Here is a 17,568-nt window from a genome sequence, read left to right as displayed (position 1 = left end):
AGATTGTGGCAGATTAAAGCTATACTTGTGAGAATTTTGGTGATGTCTTTGCACACTGAACTGCCAACTCGGTGAAATATGCCGCGCTTGACTTCACAACACCACAGCTCTTATGGGTCGTAGCTGCTGTGGTAGTGGGCCAGTCAGGTATCATTTGACTGGAGAAGTTTTGATGCTACTTGATTTAGTTTTGGGTTATTTCTTTACCAAGGCCAGTTGCAAGTCTGTAGATGGTTAACAATATAGATAAAGGTTTGGTATATTTTCCTGCATCTGTTGTTGACGTTCAGGCACGCCGTGTCAGTTTACACCTCTCTGCATTTTAGCTTTTCAAAATACACTTCTGTTTTCACAGTTTCGGCTCATACAGTCGTTTTCTAATTAACTTGCAACTTGGTAAAACATGGCGCATTAACATTTATTTCCTTGTTCAACAAAAGTGTGTAGTTAGGTGTAAAGAAAACGACAAACATCATGGTTTGGCTCTACATTCACATGGGAAGCGAACAGCAGGCTCGTGGGTGAAAGTCGAGGGTTTGTTGGACATATCCACCCTCCTTCCTGCCCGCCGTGGAGGGACTTTCCAGCTCGTTCTATTATTAAGTCACTGATGGTGTTTAAAACTGGCACCAACTGGCGGTGTTATAACATTACGCCACCTAGTGGTATATCATACTGCCGTGAAATATGCCGTTTTTTGAATTCATTGACCAAGCAGCAGCATTTGACAAGTTGGGAGTGAGAACGGACTGTTTTAATTGCCTGTAATGGTTGTAAGATCCAACAGAGGAAATGGTGAAACTCATTCAGTCCCCCACAACATCTGATCATAATGAAATGTTCAGTTTTTGGAGAATCGTGAACAACAAAACAGAAGAAATATCCTTCATCGTGTTTATATCTAAGCTGAACCTGCATTAGTTTGAAATGAGACCTAAATGTTTTTTGCACCGTGAAAACCAAATCAAGAATTACAGTTTGTGTATGGTCATGCATCTCCATACTCAGATGTAAAAAAGCACTGACTTCCCTTCCTCTCTTCCTCTCTTTTTATATTAATGTTTGTAAATGGGTGTTTGTGTTAGTACGCTGAATTAAACTTAAAATCCTTGTGCTGCCAAATAAGGGTCAAAACACTTTCAGAACTCCATGCCAGCCGTAAATTATTAGCATCACATCAATATGCACAAGTAATTGCAGTTTCAGTGTGTTTATGCAGATGTTGCCGAGGCCATGAGAGCAGGTTATTGATGACTAACTGGGATGAACTACCGAAACACCGATACTAAGCCCTATTTCAGTGTAACAAACACCATTATCGGAGGTTGCAGACATACACGTGTACAGATTGTCATGCATTAACCTATGACTGATACATTGTACATGGTTCGTGTTATTAACACACCTTTTTCAAAGAGGCCACGACACAGTTCACTCATTCTCCTGTGCTTACCACTGGAGATAAATCCACTGGGTGCAGTGGTCATCAAAGAGTCTGTAGTTAAGACAAAATATCCAGAGTGCATCCGGCAAAAAAAGCAACAGAAATTGCTTTATAATCGTATAACATCTGTATAAACACGTTGCAAATTCAACACAAAACAAAAATACAGATGTCACTTAACAAACCGGAAACAAAAGTTGGAGACAGGTGCCACAGCTGGAGACACGTTTTTGAAACCATGACCGTTAATTTGCTCTTTAGTGTGATCACAACAATTGCATTTTGGTTTAATATTTCTTATTTGATCAATTTCACATTCCAAATTTGCAGTCTCCAGTGATGATAGTGTCTCCGAAATTTGTTCAGAAATACTGCGTGACTGTGACATATTGGCCTTTTGTTGTCTACTTCAAAACACAAAAAACAATACAGCATAGGTAGACAATCAAATCAACACTAATATATTCTACACAATCAAGTATAAAAAGGGCAAAAATACAACATGAATCAAAATCTTGCTCGTGACAAGGCAGAAAAGCAGAAACAAAAATAAATCATAATGGAGCCACCGATGCAGAGAAAACAAAGATATAAAGGCACCGGGGTGCCTGCCCACAATAAAGAAAGAAAGTGTGCGGTGTGATTAAATGTATAAAACATCTAGTGTTACTTGCATTTCCACAGAAAACATAAACTGCGATTCAGAATTCGACTTCAGTCTGAGGTAATGGTGGTAGTTTGTTATGACCGCTCGGCTCGCGGAGAGCCAAAACATAAATGCACATGATAATTGTTCTGGACTACGCTGGATCCTTTAATCTCATCGCTTAGTCTTTGCACAGGCAGAGGTCTGTTAACCTTCCACACTAATGGGCAATTTTACACTTGGTGCCCATGCCCGTGTGTCGTGGGTGGGGGGGTATACGGCCACATACTGCAGAGCCTGTGGACACCAGTTTGCATGTAACGTACACACTTGTGCATATGTGTGCTGCGATTGTGAGCGTGTCAAAGCCTTTTTTTTTCCTTTATGATGTGTGTATTCACCAAGGCACATAGCTTCTCTGTCATTAAGCATACTCAGCCAGTTAAAACAATAAGAGCCACTGGACTAGAAAATGTACAGGCAGCCCCCCTTGGGACGCAATAGCAATTCCAGATGATACTGCATTGGGGTCTGTTGAGATTCAGCGCTGAGCTGAAGGCCAGACACTGACGATTATTAATGATGGTCCTATGGAGCTATACAGGCTGCCCCCGGCGAATGGAGCACGGTAAAGCGACTGGCGAATGGCTCTCCTGGCGTTTTCCAATGCCTCGCCGTGTGTGTGTGTATGTGTGTGTGTGTGTGTGTGTGTGTGTGTGTGTGTGTGTGTCTGTCTGCGTGCGTGCATGCGTGCATGCATGTTGTTAACTTGATGGATGTGTCAAAACCTTATCGTCGGTAATGAGCTCAGATGAAAATGTCATGCTCACTCTAACTTATCAAAAGCAAAGCGCTATGTCAAAACATAGTGGGAACACAATCGGACTACACTACAAAAACAGCAAGCAATCAATACGGCAAAAAAGACGCTCACAAGGGGACAGGGCCAGAGCTAAGTGTGGAAAGAAACGCTACACAAACACAGTCTGAATGTGAGAATGTGCACCATCCAAAGGTCCACGGCTATAGTGTGAATCTACCGTATGTTAAAATTTGCCTTCCATCTATACAGACGTGCAAAATATCAAACTCTTAAGAAAAAACAGACACACGAAACACGCGCGCACACACATACACACACAATAAGATGTAATGGACTTGGCCTCCTGCATACCTGTCTACCCTCCAAAGCAAACCAGATCAAGCCTAGCATTTGGTCAAATTCAGTTTAAGTTGTTTGCCTTCATGATTGCGGGCTTTCTGTTGACATATGTGGCCCAGTAGCCTAAGTTGAAGATGAAGAACAGAACTGGGAAAATGATGCGTGAGATCTTGTCCACTTTGCTGACACGGTTGTAGGACTTCTTGGCCTCCGTGTAGGGGTCATCCATTTTGTGCAGGTAGGGGTGTTTGGCCGCCGCTCCGGGGGCGCTCTTGGAAATGGTCGTTAAACCTTGGTCTTTAGCTACGTTGATGGCGTAGGTGGTTCCAACAATGTTGAAGGTGTTGTTTGCCTTTTTGGACAAAGTGGCGGATTCTCTTCTCTGCAAAGTAAGAAGGCAGTAAAAGAGAAGGTAAAGGTTGTCAGGAGCGAAGCACCAGACTCAACAATACTTCCATTTGAACTCATAAAGAGGAAATAGAAGCAACACCACGAGACACGACACACACAAGAACAAAACAAAAGCCTAACCATATCGTTAATCCTGGCCATGTTAGCCTGAAACGGCTCCTGGAAAGAAAAGTAGAAAAGAAAAAAAGTTTACCAATTATAATAAAATTACCCAACTTACAAACTCTATTCATCAGTATCTAGCTGGAAGTACTTCTGAACATTTTTACACTACTAGTATTGTCAAATTCAAATCATACAAATCTGGACTGCAGGAAAAAAAAGAGGTCATGAAAAAAGTTCATGACAAAATGGTTGGGCTGGTAAAATTAAAGATGCAGTGTGTAGGATTTAGGGAGATATATTGGCAGAAAAAGGAATATTATAAGTATGTTTTCTTTAGTGTATAATCACTGAAAAATAAGAATCACTGTGTTCATCATTTTTGTGTCGGCCTCTATAGTTAGCAGTTAAACAGCGTCAGAAAAACACTGATTTAGGTGAAACGGCAATATTCAGTGTTTTTACTGGTTTAGATAACCACATGGTTTCCAAAACATTAAGTAATTGTGGCGAGCTGCCACAATTAAAATATCTGCCACCATTAATTGGTTTTACATATTTTTGGAGCTGGACCGTTTATTAGGAGCGCTGTTGAAATATATATACTATTCAGTAATTTATTGTGTCGTAATCATGGAGCACAGTACACTCTGGGCACAGACGGAGCAGCAGAATGCAGTGAAAGTGAAACTTATCCATTCATGTGCTCAGTCTAAACGTTTGCTTTTACTCAGTGGCAGCTGAACCTCTTATCCATCGATCCAGCTCTGACTGGACTGACAGATCAATTACAGTGTTTCCCACACAGTGACTTCTTTCACTCGCAGGTTTGATAACTGATCTAATAAACTGTTCACAGCTGATCTGATCACATTAATAGATGAGAGGAGCAGCTGTTTGTTAGTGAAAGCAAACTTTTATACCCAGCAGAATGAACGGTTAAGTTTCACTTTCAATGCGCCTGATGTTCTACTGCGCTATCTCTGCCCCAAGTGCGCTACAAATAAATACTGAATGGTAAATATATACCCCAATAGCACTCCTTATGAACAGCCCAGCTCCAAATATCTATTTGTGGCAGCAGATGTTTTAATTGTGGCAACTCTGCACAAATAAATTAATGTGTGGGAACCTCTGAAATTATCCACCCAGCGACTCCTCAAACTGCTGCTGAGGAAAAGGAGGTCGAGTTCCTCCTACACTGTGTTCACGGACCCACAAAAACCAAATTTAGAGAGGGGACACAGAATGATTTTAAAAAGAGATACAAGATTAAAAATAAATAAATTAAAAAAAATAAAAATAGGACTTAATGTTTCCGCATGGACAATTTGGCTCCCAGTAAAAACCCTGATGCCTGGATCTTAAGTTGTCAAAGAAAAAAGGTGAGCACATGTCCCTATAGTCGTCCACAACCAACAGACCAAGCACTGGCTCTAGATAAGGCCATGCGCGATTTTAGTGTTTTTCATTTTTTGTGTCACTGTGGTTTGCAGACTCAAACAGCCAAACAGCATCAGAAAAACAGATTTTTAATGTGAAATTGCTTTATTCAGTATTTTTACTGGTGAGAGAGATAATTCAGCTCCCAGTAAAAACCTCCGAAGCAATGAACACTAAAGGAATTCTGACTGGGAGCTCAGGCCCAGCACATGGGAGAAATTTCAGCTTGTTGCAATACGTAACCCTCACTGCTAGAAGTCACTAAATCCTACACACTGTTCCTTTAAAAGTGTGAAAACAGGAAGAATATTTTGCATCACTGCAGAACCAGTCCGGAGTGGCGTCTGATGCTGCTAAAAGCAGCAGTGGCAGCACAGAGCAGGATTAGAAACAAAGCAAAATAACAGTGCCTGAAAACTTGTCTGACAAACTGTATCAATGAGAGCAGCCAGGCCTCTTCAGGCAAACAGCTTGTGATAAAACAAACACGACAAGGTCTGTGTGTGATAAAGCTGGCTGGAGAAGCTGTCTCCTTCCTACTACTAGAGAGAAATCATTAGGCTGTCTTTCATATTGAAATCGCACGGGGAGACAGAATTTATATTTGCTAAATTGGTGCACTCAGACAGCTAAAGTTGCATCACCAGAGGATCCTGTCAGCCGAAAAGAGCACAGTGCGCAGGGTAAATGTGAGGGAACAAGTAGGGCACCAAGATTGATCACCGGGCACAGTTTTAGTTTCCTGTGTGGCATGCACTGGGGTGATTTTCTTCACACCATTCATCCCCACCGTGGCCACTTTAAGATCTGCAGCAAAACTAAAGCACCGTGTGTCATGTAGCAGACTGTTTCACTTTCAGTGCTCCCTGTTTTAGCTTTCACTTTGAACCCAGCTTTAATTTTCGCTCCACTTTTTTTCAGCTTCATTTAATTTTCCTTCCTTTTCCTTTGACTCCGTCTCTTAAATTAGCATAACTAATGTCCCCTCTATCGCCTCCTCCAAAATGCTTCACGGTGCATCTCTCTCTGCACACAGCTCATCACCAAATGTTTTGTTGCGTCTGTATCCTCAATATACACATACCCTCACAAATGAAGGCCGAGAAATAGCTTTACATGTGACCACACATGTGCTATATGTTCAGTAGTGCCGCAACGATTAATGGACTACTTGTCAACTACTGAATTAATCACCCACTAAACTAATAAAACCTTATAACCAAATGGCCCTTTGAAACTTGAGCAAATTGGTTTGAGTTCTTTCAAAAACACAGGGAGAAGGCAACAAGCAGCTTAACCTGACATTAAAGAAACTCCTCATGAAATTAGAAGAAGAAAATTACCTGAAAATAAGAAAAAAAAACAAAATTGAGGTAAAAAAACAAACAAGAAAATGACCAAAAAGTGCTGAATATAAAAGAAAATATGCATGTATGTATTATGTACTTAATTATATTTTTTAAAAAAGTGATTCTAATAATGATAATAATTTAATTAGAATAATTATAACACATATAAAATTATTATAATTTTAAACTTTTTTAGTTTATATTTATAGTTATATAGTTTTCGGAACAGTTTTCCCTATTTTTTTTTATAATTTTCTAATGATCTTTGTGTGACATTTCTTGCCAAATTGGTCATCAACTTTCTCCCCTGTGTTTTAGAAAGAAATCAAACCAAGTTTCCCAGGTTTCAAAGAATCAAATAGCTTGTGAAAGGCCATTTTCTGACATTTTATAGAACAAACAACTAATTGATTATTTGATGAAATAATTGACAATGAAAAGTGTCATTAGCTGACCACTCAGAGGTGCTATAATTGCAGAAATAGGTGTGACATAACACAAATTAGACTATAAATCAGAAATTGCTTGTCCACGTATTACAAACTTGCAGATTAGCAATAGGGGGCACCACCAGTTCCACACAAGTGCAATCACTTTTCCCAATCTTTTTTTCCCCAAACATCTCCAATCTCACTGGATATTTTTAAACTAAGCCATTAAATCATCTCCACAAAATGTTGCTGCAGTTGACTAATAGAAAGTGACAGTGTTGCAAAATAAAAGCGAGAACCAGCACAGATTTAGGCGTAAATAACTGAGCATCTGTTTGATCATCATTAAACCGGTTATTTTGATGTTAAAGGTCTCGATTCAAACCAGCTGTAAAGTTTTCAAGGTCCATGTTGTCTTGAACCCGGAAATTTCCACTTGCAGCTGTATTTATGAATGTGATTATCTGCACATGCTACATGATGAGCACCAACAAGAGACAGTCAAAAAGAAAAATGTAACACACTTTACAACCCCACTGACATCATTTAAAAGAAAAAAACCCAACAAACTTGTCAAATGACTACTGCAAACACTTCAGTGTCCGTTCTACTCTCATTCTTTATGGCTGCAGATTATCTGTCCAAGGAGGTAGCAGGACTGAGGAGTGAACGCTTTCAGTGTGATCAGTGTTTCCTCCTCAGGTAAGATGGAAAACAAGTGGAAGGTGATCCTTCAAGCTCCTCTGCAAAAACAGCAAGGGTTGTTAGGAGCTAACAAAGCTCACAGACTGTTGATTGCATTAAGCAGAGAAATGGTGAGCCGCCGCCTGAAGGGGTCTATCTCAAGTCAATTAGTGCACAGAGAGAACGAATCGCACTGATGCCCCCTGATACCTTCCCAGAATATCGATTCAAACACCACCACGAGCCTCCTCTATCACCGTGATGGCTTGAATCAGCAGGAAAAGCGAACTATAACGTGTTATATGACCTTAATCATAGCCCCCGAAACCCTTCAGTCCTTGGCATTAGGGATGTTCTTTGCCCAGTAACCTGACAAACAAGCCAAGCAAAGTAATTTTCTTTCGCTATTTAGCCGGGCTGTCGTCTGCAGTAATTTATATGGTCTAATTATTGGGGAAACCACATGTGGCATGGGGCTGTGTGCATGTTGTTATGAAGCTAATGTGACACAGCACATACTTTACCTCCGGCCAAAGATTCTTGCGCACTATTCAAAGTCATTCGGCTAGCTGCGGGCACGAATACCCCCCGAATACAGCGCGTCTATTGACCTTGTCTTTGTAACTTCTGCAAATTGTTGCATCAGAATTTCTTTATGAGTGTGATTAAGTGTCCTGGGGGTAATTGTGCCTTGCTGCGTCCTGCTGTTTGGAGCTCAGCGTGTGCATGTGTGCGTGTAACTGAACCTTGTGACAGTTTGTCCCTGGCTAAGATTGGAGATGAGGTGTTGGCATATTTAACAGCCTCAAGTACATGAGCATGTGGTTGTATGAGCGTGCGGACTGTGTTTGGGGTGCCACAGGGTATCTGTTTGTGTCACTGTGTGTGTTTTTGTGGCACTTAGGCTGCCAAAGTTTTTGTATATCTGTTAGTTGAGACCCTAAATCTCAAGTCATCAGGAAAACTGTTTTGGCATGTACTTTTCTGCAAGCCATGGATGCATTACAATTTTTCAGTAAGTTATTATGTAGCAAATATGTTGCAATTTTTACATTTTTTTGTTGTTGAACAACTGTGGTTAATGCATGGTTACGTTTTTGCACTAAAGCCACTTGGTTGTGGTTAGGAAAAAATCACATTTGGGCTTTAACGGCTAGGTTATGGTGGTACAATCCTGGCTGGAAATGCAGGGACCTGTAACAAAAGCAACCACTTTTTGTGGCATTATTCTGGCTGCGAATGCAGCAACGTATGGGCATGAAACAGTCACTTTTCGTGGTATTATTCTGGCTGCAAAAGCAAAGAAATATTGGCTAAACAACTGCTTTTTGTAGTATTATTCTGGCTTAAAAATGCTGTGATTTATCTGCAAAAACAACTGGTTTTGTGGCACTATCAGGGCAGGGAAGACAGCAATGCAGGAGTATGAAAGAATTGCTTTTCATAGTATTATTTCAGCTGGAAACACAGTGATGTCTCTGCATAAAACCTTTTCTTGGGCCACAATCCTGGCTGTAAATGCGACTATATCTGTAAAAACACAGCTTTTTGTGGTGTAATTCTTGCTGGAAACACAGTGATGTCTTTGTAAAGCACAATTGCTTTTCAAAGTTCATTCCCAACTGCTTTTCGTGACTTTATTCAGACTGGAAATGCAGCAATGTCCACAAAAAACAAGCTTTTTGCAAAAAAAAAGCAACATTTTTTTCACTATCTGTGGTGGAAAAACTGCATTAGGTCGCTAAAAAACAACGATGTTTGGTGACTGAAAAGCTGCTGGAAACAAAAGGATGACTCACAGTTGACTTTGTTGTTTGTTGGTCTCAGACAGTATCCCACAGCTTCAGAGACTAACTTTAGAACTTAAAAACGTAAGAAAACTTTAGAAACATTGATATGCAACATGCAAATTTGACATATGGCGACTGGCCTGAAATCTGTACATCCATTAAAGTAGGAAAGTTGGTCAAAATATAACCACGTCATCCTGCTCTATTGCAAAAGTTATTCCTTGTCACAGCAGTCGAAGGAAGCTTGCCAAGAGGCAAATAATCGAGCATTATGACACCTACAGCTCAAACAAAAATGGCGTTAAAAACTTATCAAAAAAAGCAATAGAGAGGCAGCTCAGGTTTATTTTTTTTCCACCTTTCCCATCTTCACTACAGAAACTTTGATTATTAAACTTAGCTGCTGCAACTTCCCTGTTGTTCAGAAAAACGAGTGTCATGCTGAAATGTGACTGCAAAGATGGATGATGACAGGCTGCGTCTCCACCATCTTCCAACAAAATATTATGTTGAAAATGTCTGTACATGTAGTCGTTTGTGCTGCAGGTGCGAAGGTGAAACGGTGATTTCTCCTTGGCTTCCAGCAGCGAAACCCAGTGCACAATGAGCCGGTGTTCCTGCTGCCGCTGATGAAACCAGCACATAATATCGAACACAGTAGTGTCCAATCATGTGTCACGGAGTGCAGAGAATACGCGGGCCTTCATTCCGACTGAACACCCCACCGGCTAATTTCTGTAATAAGCACACCTTCAGCTGGCGAGGGGAGAGCTAATTAAGTAGATCGCTTGTCAAACAGAACGTTAGGCGACAAAAAGGGGAGAAAATGGCATAGAAACTCCATAACCAGCCAAGTAAATTAGTGCACATTGACTCGTCTGCAGCTCACCATTTCAAGTCCTAAAAAAGAAGGAGCCTGGGGGTGATGAAGTCACCGTTTGGTTCCGGTAAGGGTTGTGGCTTAAACTCTGCCTCTGATGATATTTTCAAAAGGATTAGAAAGAAAACGCTCTGTACTTATAGCTACACGCCCTATAGGTTCATTTTTTACTGTAAATATGTGAAAAAAGGGGAAAAAAGCAGTGTGTAGTCCGATCCTTTTTGCTTTCCAGTAGCTCATTGTTGCGGGTAGTGTGTGATGGGAATGCCATGTCTCCTTCTGTGACCCCATTCCTTTTTATCTATCATGACAACTGCATGCTCAGCACAGCCCCCGAGAACGCAGCCCAGGCTGTTGCCATTAAGACGAGGCATCAAAAGAAGGAAAAAAAAAAAAAAAAAGCAAAAGAAAAAACACTTCACTCTGCTGCACTGTTACGCTGCAAATTATCCTCACCGACTGAGAAGTTCCATGGCAGCAATATGCATTCCTGCCAATCACTCAGAGGACCAAATGTCAACTGGGAAAAAAGCAAACTGGAGAGGCTGTACTGAATGTGTCAAACAGTTCGTACATTAGAAGCAGAAAATAGATTTGTGGCGCTGTCTGTTGCAGCAGAAGAAATACATTTCTCCTTATGTTGTGTCTGTTGGAAATATTCCATCAATTTAAGTGCTTGCAGCAACATAACAGCAATGTTTACCTAACTAGTATTTACCATATAGATTGTGACAGATTGTGAATTTCATGTCACAAGCATAACACCAAATCCAGAAAGCCTTTATTATAATACTTACTACTTAGGTATGTTGCCACGTTGATATGTGGCAATCCATTTGGAGTATAAAATTGCCTCATAAATAAATCCAGTATAATAAGTCAAGCAGTGCTTTCCACCTTTGCCTGCTTCTGTTTTAACACTGTTTTTGTACTGCCATCTTGATCTGATTTCTCCAAAAATAGTCATTTTTAAAGAGACTCTATACAATATAAAGAATGTTTCTATGATTCAGAGGTTGTCTGAACATTAGATTTGGCCAGTATGTTATATTTTATACCTTTGTACCTTACTGAAATGTCACCAGGGTATACAGTATATGAGGGCACAAGTGTGCAGCACTAACACCCCCTCATCGATGGCGAGTGTGCTACTTATTTTAGCTTTTTAGACTAATAAATACACAATAAAAACCCTCAAAATGTTAAGAAACATACGATTTTCATAACTGTTTTTCTTTTTTAAACTGAGAAATACAACTGTACACCTTTAAAATTCAACTTTTTCTCGGTCACGGAAGACTAAAGATGCTTAATTGCCTTGTTAACTTATTCTAAAACACGCTTGATTCAAAGTCGACAGAACAATTATCAGCTCCGGTTTGGTCTAAATAAATCCTTAATACACCAAGTTAGATGTAAAAAGAACATGCCGTCTCTCTCTGCTGTTGCTGGCCGCTGGCTGTTTACAGTCCTGTAACTTCTCCCTTCACCACTAGGTGTCTCTGTGTCTCAGCTGCCTGTTCCACCAGTAAAGCCTGGAGACAGAACTCTGGTATTTATATAACAGAATATCTATATAATAGAAAGAAGAGTGCCTTTATTTATGATGGTATTGAAAAAATACCTTTGGGATTTCTTAATATCCTGCAATAATGTAATATAGTGACACCTTCCAAGCCTCGTCTGCAGCGTGCAGATGGTGTGCTGCCAAGCACTCCCACCATGAACCCCTCAACCTCCCAGTTCTTGGCTCATTTACATATTATCTGAACTACATTACATTAGAAACGTTGGTATGATACCTATGAAACACACAAATATAATGTATCCATCTTTTGCAGAATCATACAATGCCTACATTTTCTTCTACTGAGCTGGTATCAGTGCAGTGCAGAATGACAATTAGCGAGCCAGTGAGATACACACACAGGGACTCACATGCACTAATGTGCACATGCGGCCTCTACCACAACAAAAAACAGAGAAGCTTGGATTCCAACACACACAGAGGTAGCATGACCTCAGTCTCTCTGCTCTGGACTCAAATGTATCTTTATGCAGCAAATAGTGCTGCCATTAATGCCCTAAATATCATATAGAGCTCCTGAAATCTCAATAAGACTTAAATCTGGTTAAAAAATAGAAAAGAAAATGAATTAATTTAATAGAAAGCAAAGTAATGAAGGCATACATTTTCTTGCACTTCAATTTCTAATATGGTGTTTGCACATTTTATAGTCTCCCTCTCAGCACTGTCAATCAAACCACTGCACGCTTCCTAAATCTGTCAATCATGCAATCCATACCAAAGCAGGAAAATAATTTATTTGTTCCCTTTTAATCCTGAAACGAATGAGCCTCTTATATGCATTTCATACATTCAGCCCAGGACCAAGTGCTTTAATTTCACTCGTTGCCTCTCAGCGCCTGCTCTGATACGTCTCATGCCTCTAATATAGTTTATTTGATGTGATCACTCATAAAACATCATAAAAAACATGGTAAATTTAAGCACTAAGGTTATCAGTTTTTATTTATCAATAGCTTCACAGAGCAACATATTTCTTGGACTCCTGGATCGTCCAAATAAAACTTGTCCTCAAATTGAGTTGAGCACCAAAAAAAAAACCAAAAAAAAACTCACCGTCACTCACCGTCCTCGTAAACACAAACAACCCAAACTTTTGACAAATTAAAAACCTGCAAGCTGTGATTTATTAGATTTCATGCTTGAAATAAAAGTGTCTGCCTTAGGTGATTCATTTTAAATAATGCACGCTCACTTTTTAATCAGTGTGCCTATAACGTGCAGATGAGATGTAAGTGAGCCATTTTTTGGGGGAAAATGAGCGTACACAGACTTTAGGGTGAGACATATGCTGCCGTCATAAATCAGGGACAGTGTCTCTGGGAGTTTACTCTGTTTCTGCTCTCGCTGTTCCGCCCCACTGTCCCTGTTCCATTTGGCTGTTAATGAATAAATAAAAGCTCTCTTTATAGTCTTTATAGAGTACTCCGGGCTGCTTTAAGGAGGGAACTTTCTATCACCGTTTCCAAAGTGCAACTTGCCCACATCGTTACTTCAGAGTAAAACGAGGACGTTCTGAGCAACATTTTTAAAGTTAACAAATTAAAAAAAAATCGGAAAAAAAATCCTGTCTGATTAAGTACAAAAGTGTGGCCGTGTCACATCTGTTATTAAAAAATTAAATATGCAATTAAGAATTACTCACCCTTATTTCCATGCCCTCTTTTTTCCCATCCCATGCCCAGCTGCGCTTGGTGAAGTAGTTGACTGTGGCAAACTCAATCAAGGCCGAGAAGACAAAGGCATAGCACACGGCCATGAACCAGTCCATGGCCGTGGCATAGGCCACCTTAGGGAGGGAGTTTCTAGCACTGATGCTCAGAGTGGTCATGGTTAGGACAGTGGTGACCCCTGAGGATGAAATGAGAACATTAGTAAACATGTCCTTTACACACAGTTTAAGCCTTTGATACTTGAGCAAATTGGCTTGATTTCTCTGAAAAATGTGGGAAGGGTGCGACGAGCAGCTTAACAAGTAATGGCCCAAAAAATAAAGTAAAATAGTTACAAAAAAATTACCTGAAAATAAGCAAAAAAAGGACCTCAGTAAAGTCCTAAAATTTTTTTCCTGTGACATAATCTTAAGTATATAATATAATACTTACTTATACTTGAATTATAAATAGAGTTTTACAGACATTTTCCTTTGTCTTTTTGATAATATATAATTTTCCCCCCCAGTTACTTTTCAGATCATTTCTTTGTCATCTTTTCTAATTCTTTTTTTGCAGTTTGCTGGACATTTCTTGCCAAGTTTCTCATTGTGTTTTTTCTTGGGTTTTTAAGAGAAATCAAACCAATATTCTTTTAGGTTTCATAAAATTAAATGCTAGAGAAGGGCATCTGAATGCAGCACTAGAAAACTGATGCCGATCCAGGTGTTAAAGGGTTAAGGACAGACTTTTTTTGACCAATTGCGATTTCGATAATATTTCAATTAATTGTGCAGTACATGCTGAAAGTAAAAAGAAAAAGTCTGTGATTTAGAATGCAGACAGAGGCTTCAGACATGTTTGAACTGTCCGATCAATCACCTTAATTACTTTTTGGGGCTCAAAAGCTAAAATGAAAAGACAGAGTTTAAAGAAATGAAAGTGGGCAGAAACGCCCACTGCACCACAAAGCTTCAACTTAATGTCATCTACTTTGTAAAATCAGAAGATAAATGCCAAAAACAAAATTCAGTGGTACTTAAAAATAACCTGCATGTATTTCATGTCCAAAATAAAATCAATAACAAACATTATATATAAGACCAGTTAAACCCATTTTGAAAAGACCCAAGTTGTAAAATGCTAAATTTCCTTTTACCTTACACACAAACTGAGAAAGACGTGCTGTGGCCCTGCATATATTTATTGAAACTGCAAGCCATCTCAAGTGCACAATTACGTTGAAAGGTTGGCTGCCCTGAAAGCTTTAAATTACAACACATGTGAAAGTGAAAATGGACCTCCTTCTACGCAAATAATTTCCCGCCCTGGCCTTTACAATCAGCGCCGCAGCCTTTGGGGAATGAAATGTGGGTCGGACAATGGTCGCCCATCCAACCACACAAAAGCAATCACTTCATCTGTTCCGACCTATCTCATCTGATGGAAAAATAGATACACAGTGAGCTCCTAAAATGAATATTGTGTTGCAGAACAGGGAGGTCAACTGATTTCAGTGAGTCGTGGAGGGGAAATTAGAAATTGTGACAAAAAGATTGATGGGTAACTATTTGCTTTCTTTAGGGAGACAGATTGATTTATTTTCTGGTTGTGCATTATTACATAACTTGACTATATTCCAACTTATTAACTGTTTGCTATGTTTCTATTTAATTTAGGTATTACTTCTTCCTCACAGGGGAAAAGTCGTCCTTTACAGGACAGTGATAAAAAAAGGTTGATGATAAATTGCTGTTGGATAATCTGATAATTATGGGGTGCTTGTAATATCAGTTGGGTCATCCTTAAAGTGATAATCTGGAAGATTTACATTTATGTGAATGCCTATTAAGTTATTATCTATTGCAGATAACTTATATATAATATAGATGATAAAACTTGCTCATATAAGTGGACTGTGTATCTAAAGCATAGGCTGTAAAGCTTAGTGACTGGGTGTTGCTGTGTTGACCCTCCAGGTGTCAGTGCGCAGTTACACAGTTCAACTGCACTCAGTGCTCAGTCAGATGGCATCCAATTATATTCTACATCAGATTAGGTTTATATATTGTTGAAACAACTTACAGCAATCAAATTTGCCAACTATGTTAATGAGGAAAGACACAAATGCGCCAGCTTCCACATCCAGTGGCTACATCGAGTTTTATTATTGTCATTATGTAATATAGATTATCGGATCCCATTATTGGATCGGATCATTTTTGGTTGGACGGGTGTTTTCGTGGGTACTTTCCCACTGCGGATATCGCTACAGCACAGACTCCGGCTCCGAATGACCTCACCAGTGCAAGATCCGCAATATTCAAGCTTTACTTAAGTATAGCGGGAGTAAGTGGTGGTGGGTCCTCCATCTTTATATACAGTCTGTGGTGTAGCCAAATCAAGCAAGACTGAAATCTTTGGAATTGACAACTCAAGTAAAATACATAAATAAGAGATAAAATCTCCAAACCTGCCTACAAAATACAACTTGAGACCAGGAAACTGTAAAGATATAGCTACAACTCACAACAGTTATGAACAGATCCTTATTTGAGCTGATCAGTGCAACTGTGTGAACAAGAAAAACAGATGCAAACTCTGTTGGGAAGTGTATTCTTCACAGATAACGTTTCAGTCATTCCACTGAGAAAATGACTCTTTACAGCTCCTTTCCCTGTGTGATGTAAATCTGTCTCTGAAATTGTTATTTCTCATGTGATTGAAATGATTTTCAAGGTTCTAGGAAAACGGTTCTTGACGGTGTAAGTGGTGAACTGAAGGACCGATGTTTATTCAGTAAAATGCACGACAATAGGTAGCTGTAACAGGCTTTCATTTCCTCCCTTTGCTTTGCATGCTATTTAACATCCACTGTACAACGTGTGCTACTTCATGCATGTGTGTGCTTCACTGCCAAATCAAAATGCGAATTATTCACAAACACAGGTTAAGGGGCACTTTAATAGATTATGCTGCGCAGCAACAACAATTGAAAGAAGAGGGGGAAATTACATCTCATCTTTGAGCACAGGGTGATCTAAGTAGACACAATGTTCTCGACGTGAATGGTGCCGGATGGACAAATTGAATGTTAATCACAGTACAAAGGGAGGACAACATATGTCACAGACACAGCTAACATTAGCATATTATTTGCAAAATACAAGATGCTCCTATAACGGTTGGATTGAGTTAAATGTCTTCTTTATCAAACAATGACGCTGTTTTCTAAACGGAGAGGATCTGATCCTTGACACTGATTTCAGAAGATTTATCCTCCAAACGTGTGATCTGACTCTGCATCTCGTTGTTTCTAAATAACCTTGGGCTCAGTCAGTAATAACCACAGACTATAAAAGAAGTGGACGTAGCCACTGTGACATCACCCATTGGTTTGTGGTGTACCATTTTGAGGCCTCGAGTTTAGCATTTTGGCTGTTGTCATCTTGAGCTTCTTTCTCAACTGGTAATGGAGTCTTTGACTTATTTTAGTGAGTTTTCCTGCATTTAAAAACATATGTGCGACATGGACACTGGCACGGCACCGGCTTGTCGATCACAAGCCGCTCACCAAAGCATACCCTGCTTTAATGTCAATTTAACACTAAATGAGACCATATGTTACAAAATGAACATCATATTGTGTTGGAGAAGACTTGGAACTAGTGATGGAGACCATAAACTCAGTAGGAAAATTATTACTAAAGTAATGAATCAAGTGAGAAGAGGGTGATTTGTCTTATAGACTTGTATACAATCAGACTTTCTTTTGTAACCAGTGGAGGCACTGTTGCACTGGCTTCACTTAGACAGCTGACATAGTTGAAAAAGCAGTCAAACTTCCTCATCAAGAGATGCAACACATCGTCTATCACCTGCCACACCTTTCCATTTTGACACCTTCCAACTTTGCTTCGACTTGTCTTTGATTTATTAGTGTTTGCAGCTGCAGAGGAGGAAAAAAAATCACACATTCGTGCCCA

The 17,568-nt window shown here is 39.7% G+C and overlaps 1 protein-coding gene across 2 annotated transcripts in view; it reads right to left on the bottom strand.

Moving 5' to 3' along the window:
- Nucleotides 1-3,313: 3,313 nt before the first annotated feature.
- Nucleotides 3,314-17,568, bottom strand: part of gabra3 (gamma-aminobutyric acid type A receptor subunit alpha3) — a 110,065-nt gene continuing 95,810 nt past the window's right edge. The window contains exons 9-11 of one of the 2 annotated variants that reach the window (XM_042499612.1): nucleotides 13,576-13,781; nucleotides 3,784-3,822; nucleotides 3,314-3,634 (exon numbers count right to left, since the gene is read on the bottom strand). In XM_042499612.1, the coding sequence (XP_042355546.1) occupies nucleotides 3,314-3,634; nucleotides 3,784-3,822; nucleotides 13,576-13,781 (566 nt within the window). The remainder of the gene's footprint in view (nucleotides 3,635-3,783; nucleotides 3,823-13,575; nucleotides 13,782-17,568) is intronic. The other variant, XM_042499613.1, reaches the window with a different exon arrangement.

Source organism: Plectropomus leopardus, chromosome 13 (genome assembly GCF_008729295.1).
Source record: "Plectropomus leopardus isolate mb chromosome 13, YSFRI_Pleo_2.0, whole genome shotgun sequence".
Lineage (NCBI taxonomy): Eukaryota > Metazoa > Chordata > Actinopteri > Perciformes > Serranidae > Plectropomus > Plectropomus leopardus.
Note: the sequence above shows the minus strand (reverse complement) of the source record. Positions and strands in the feature narration are given on the sequence as shown.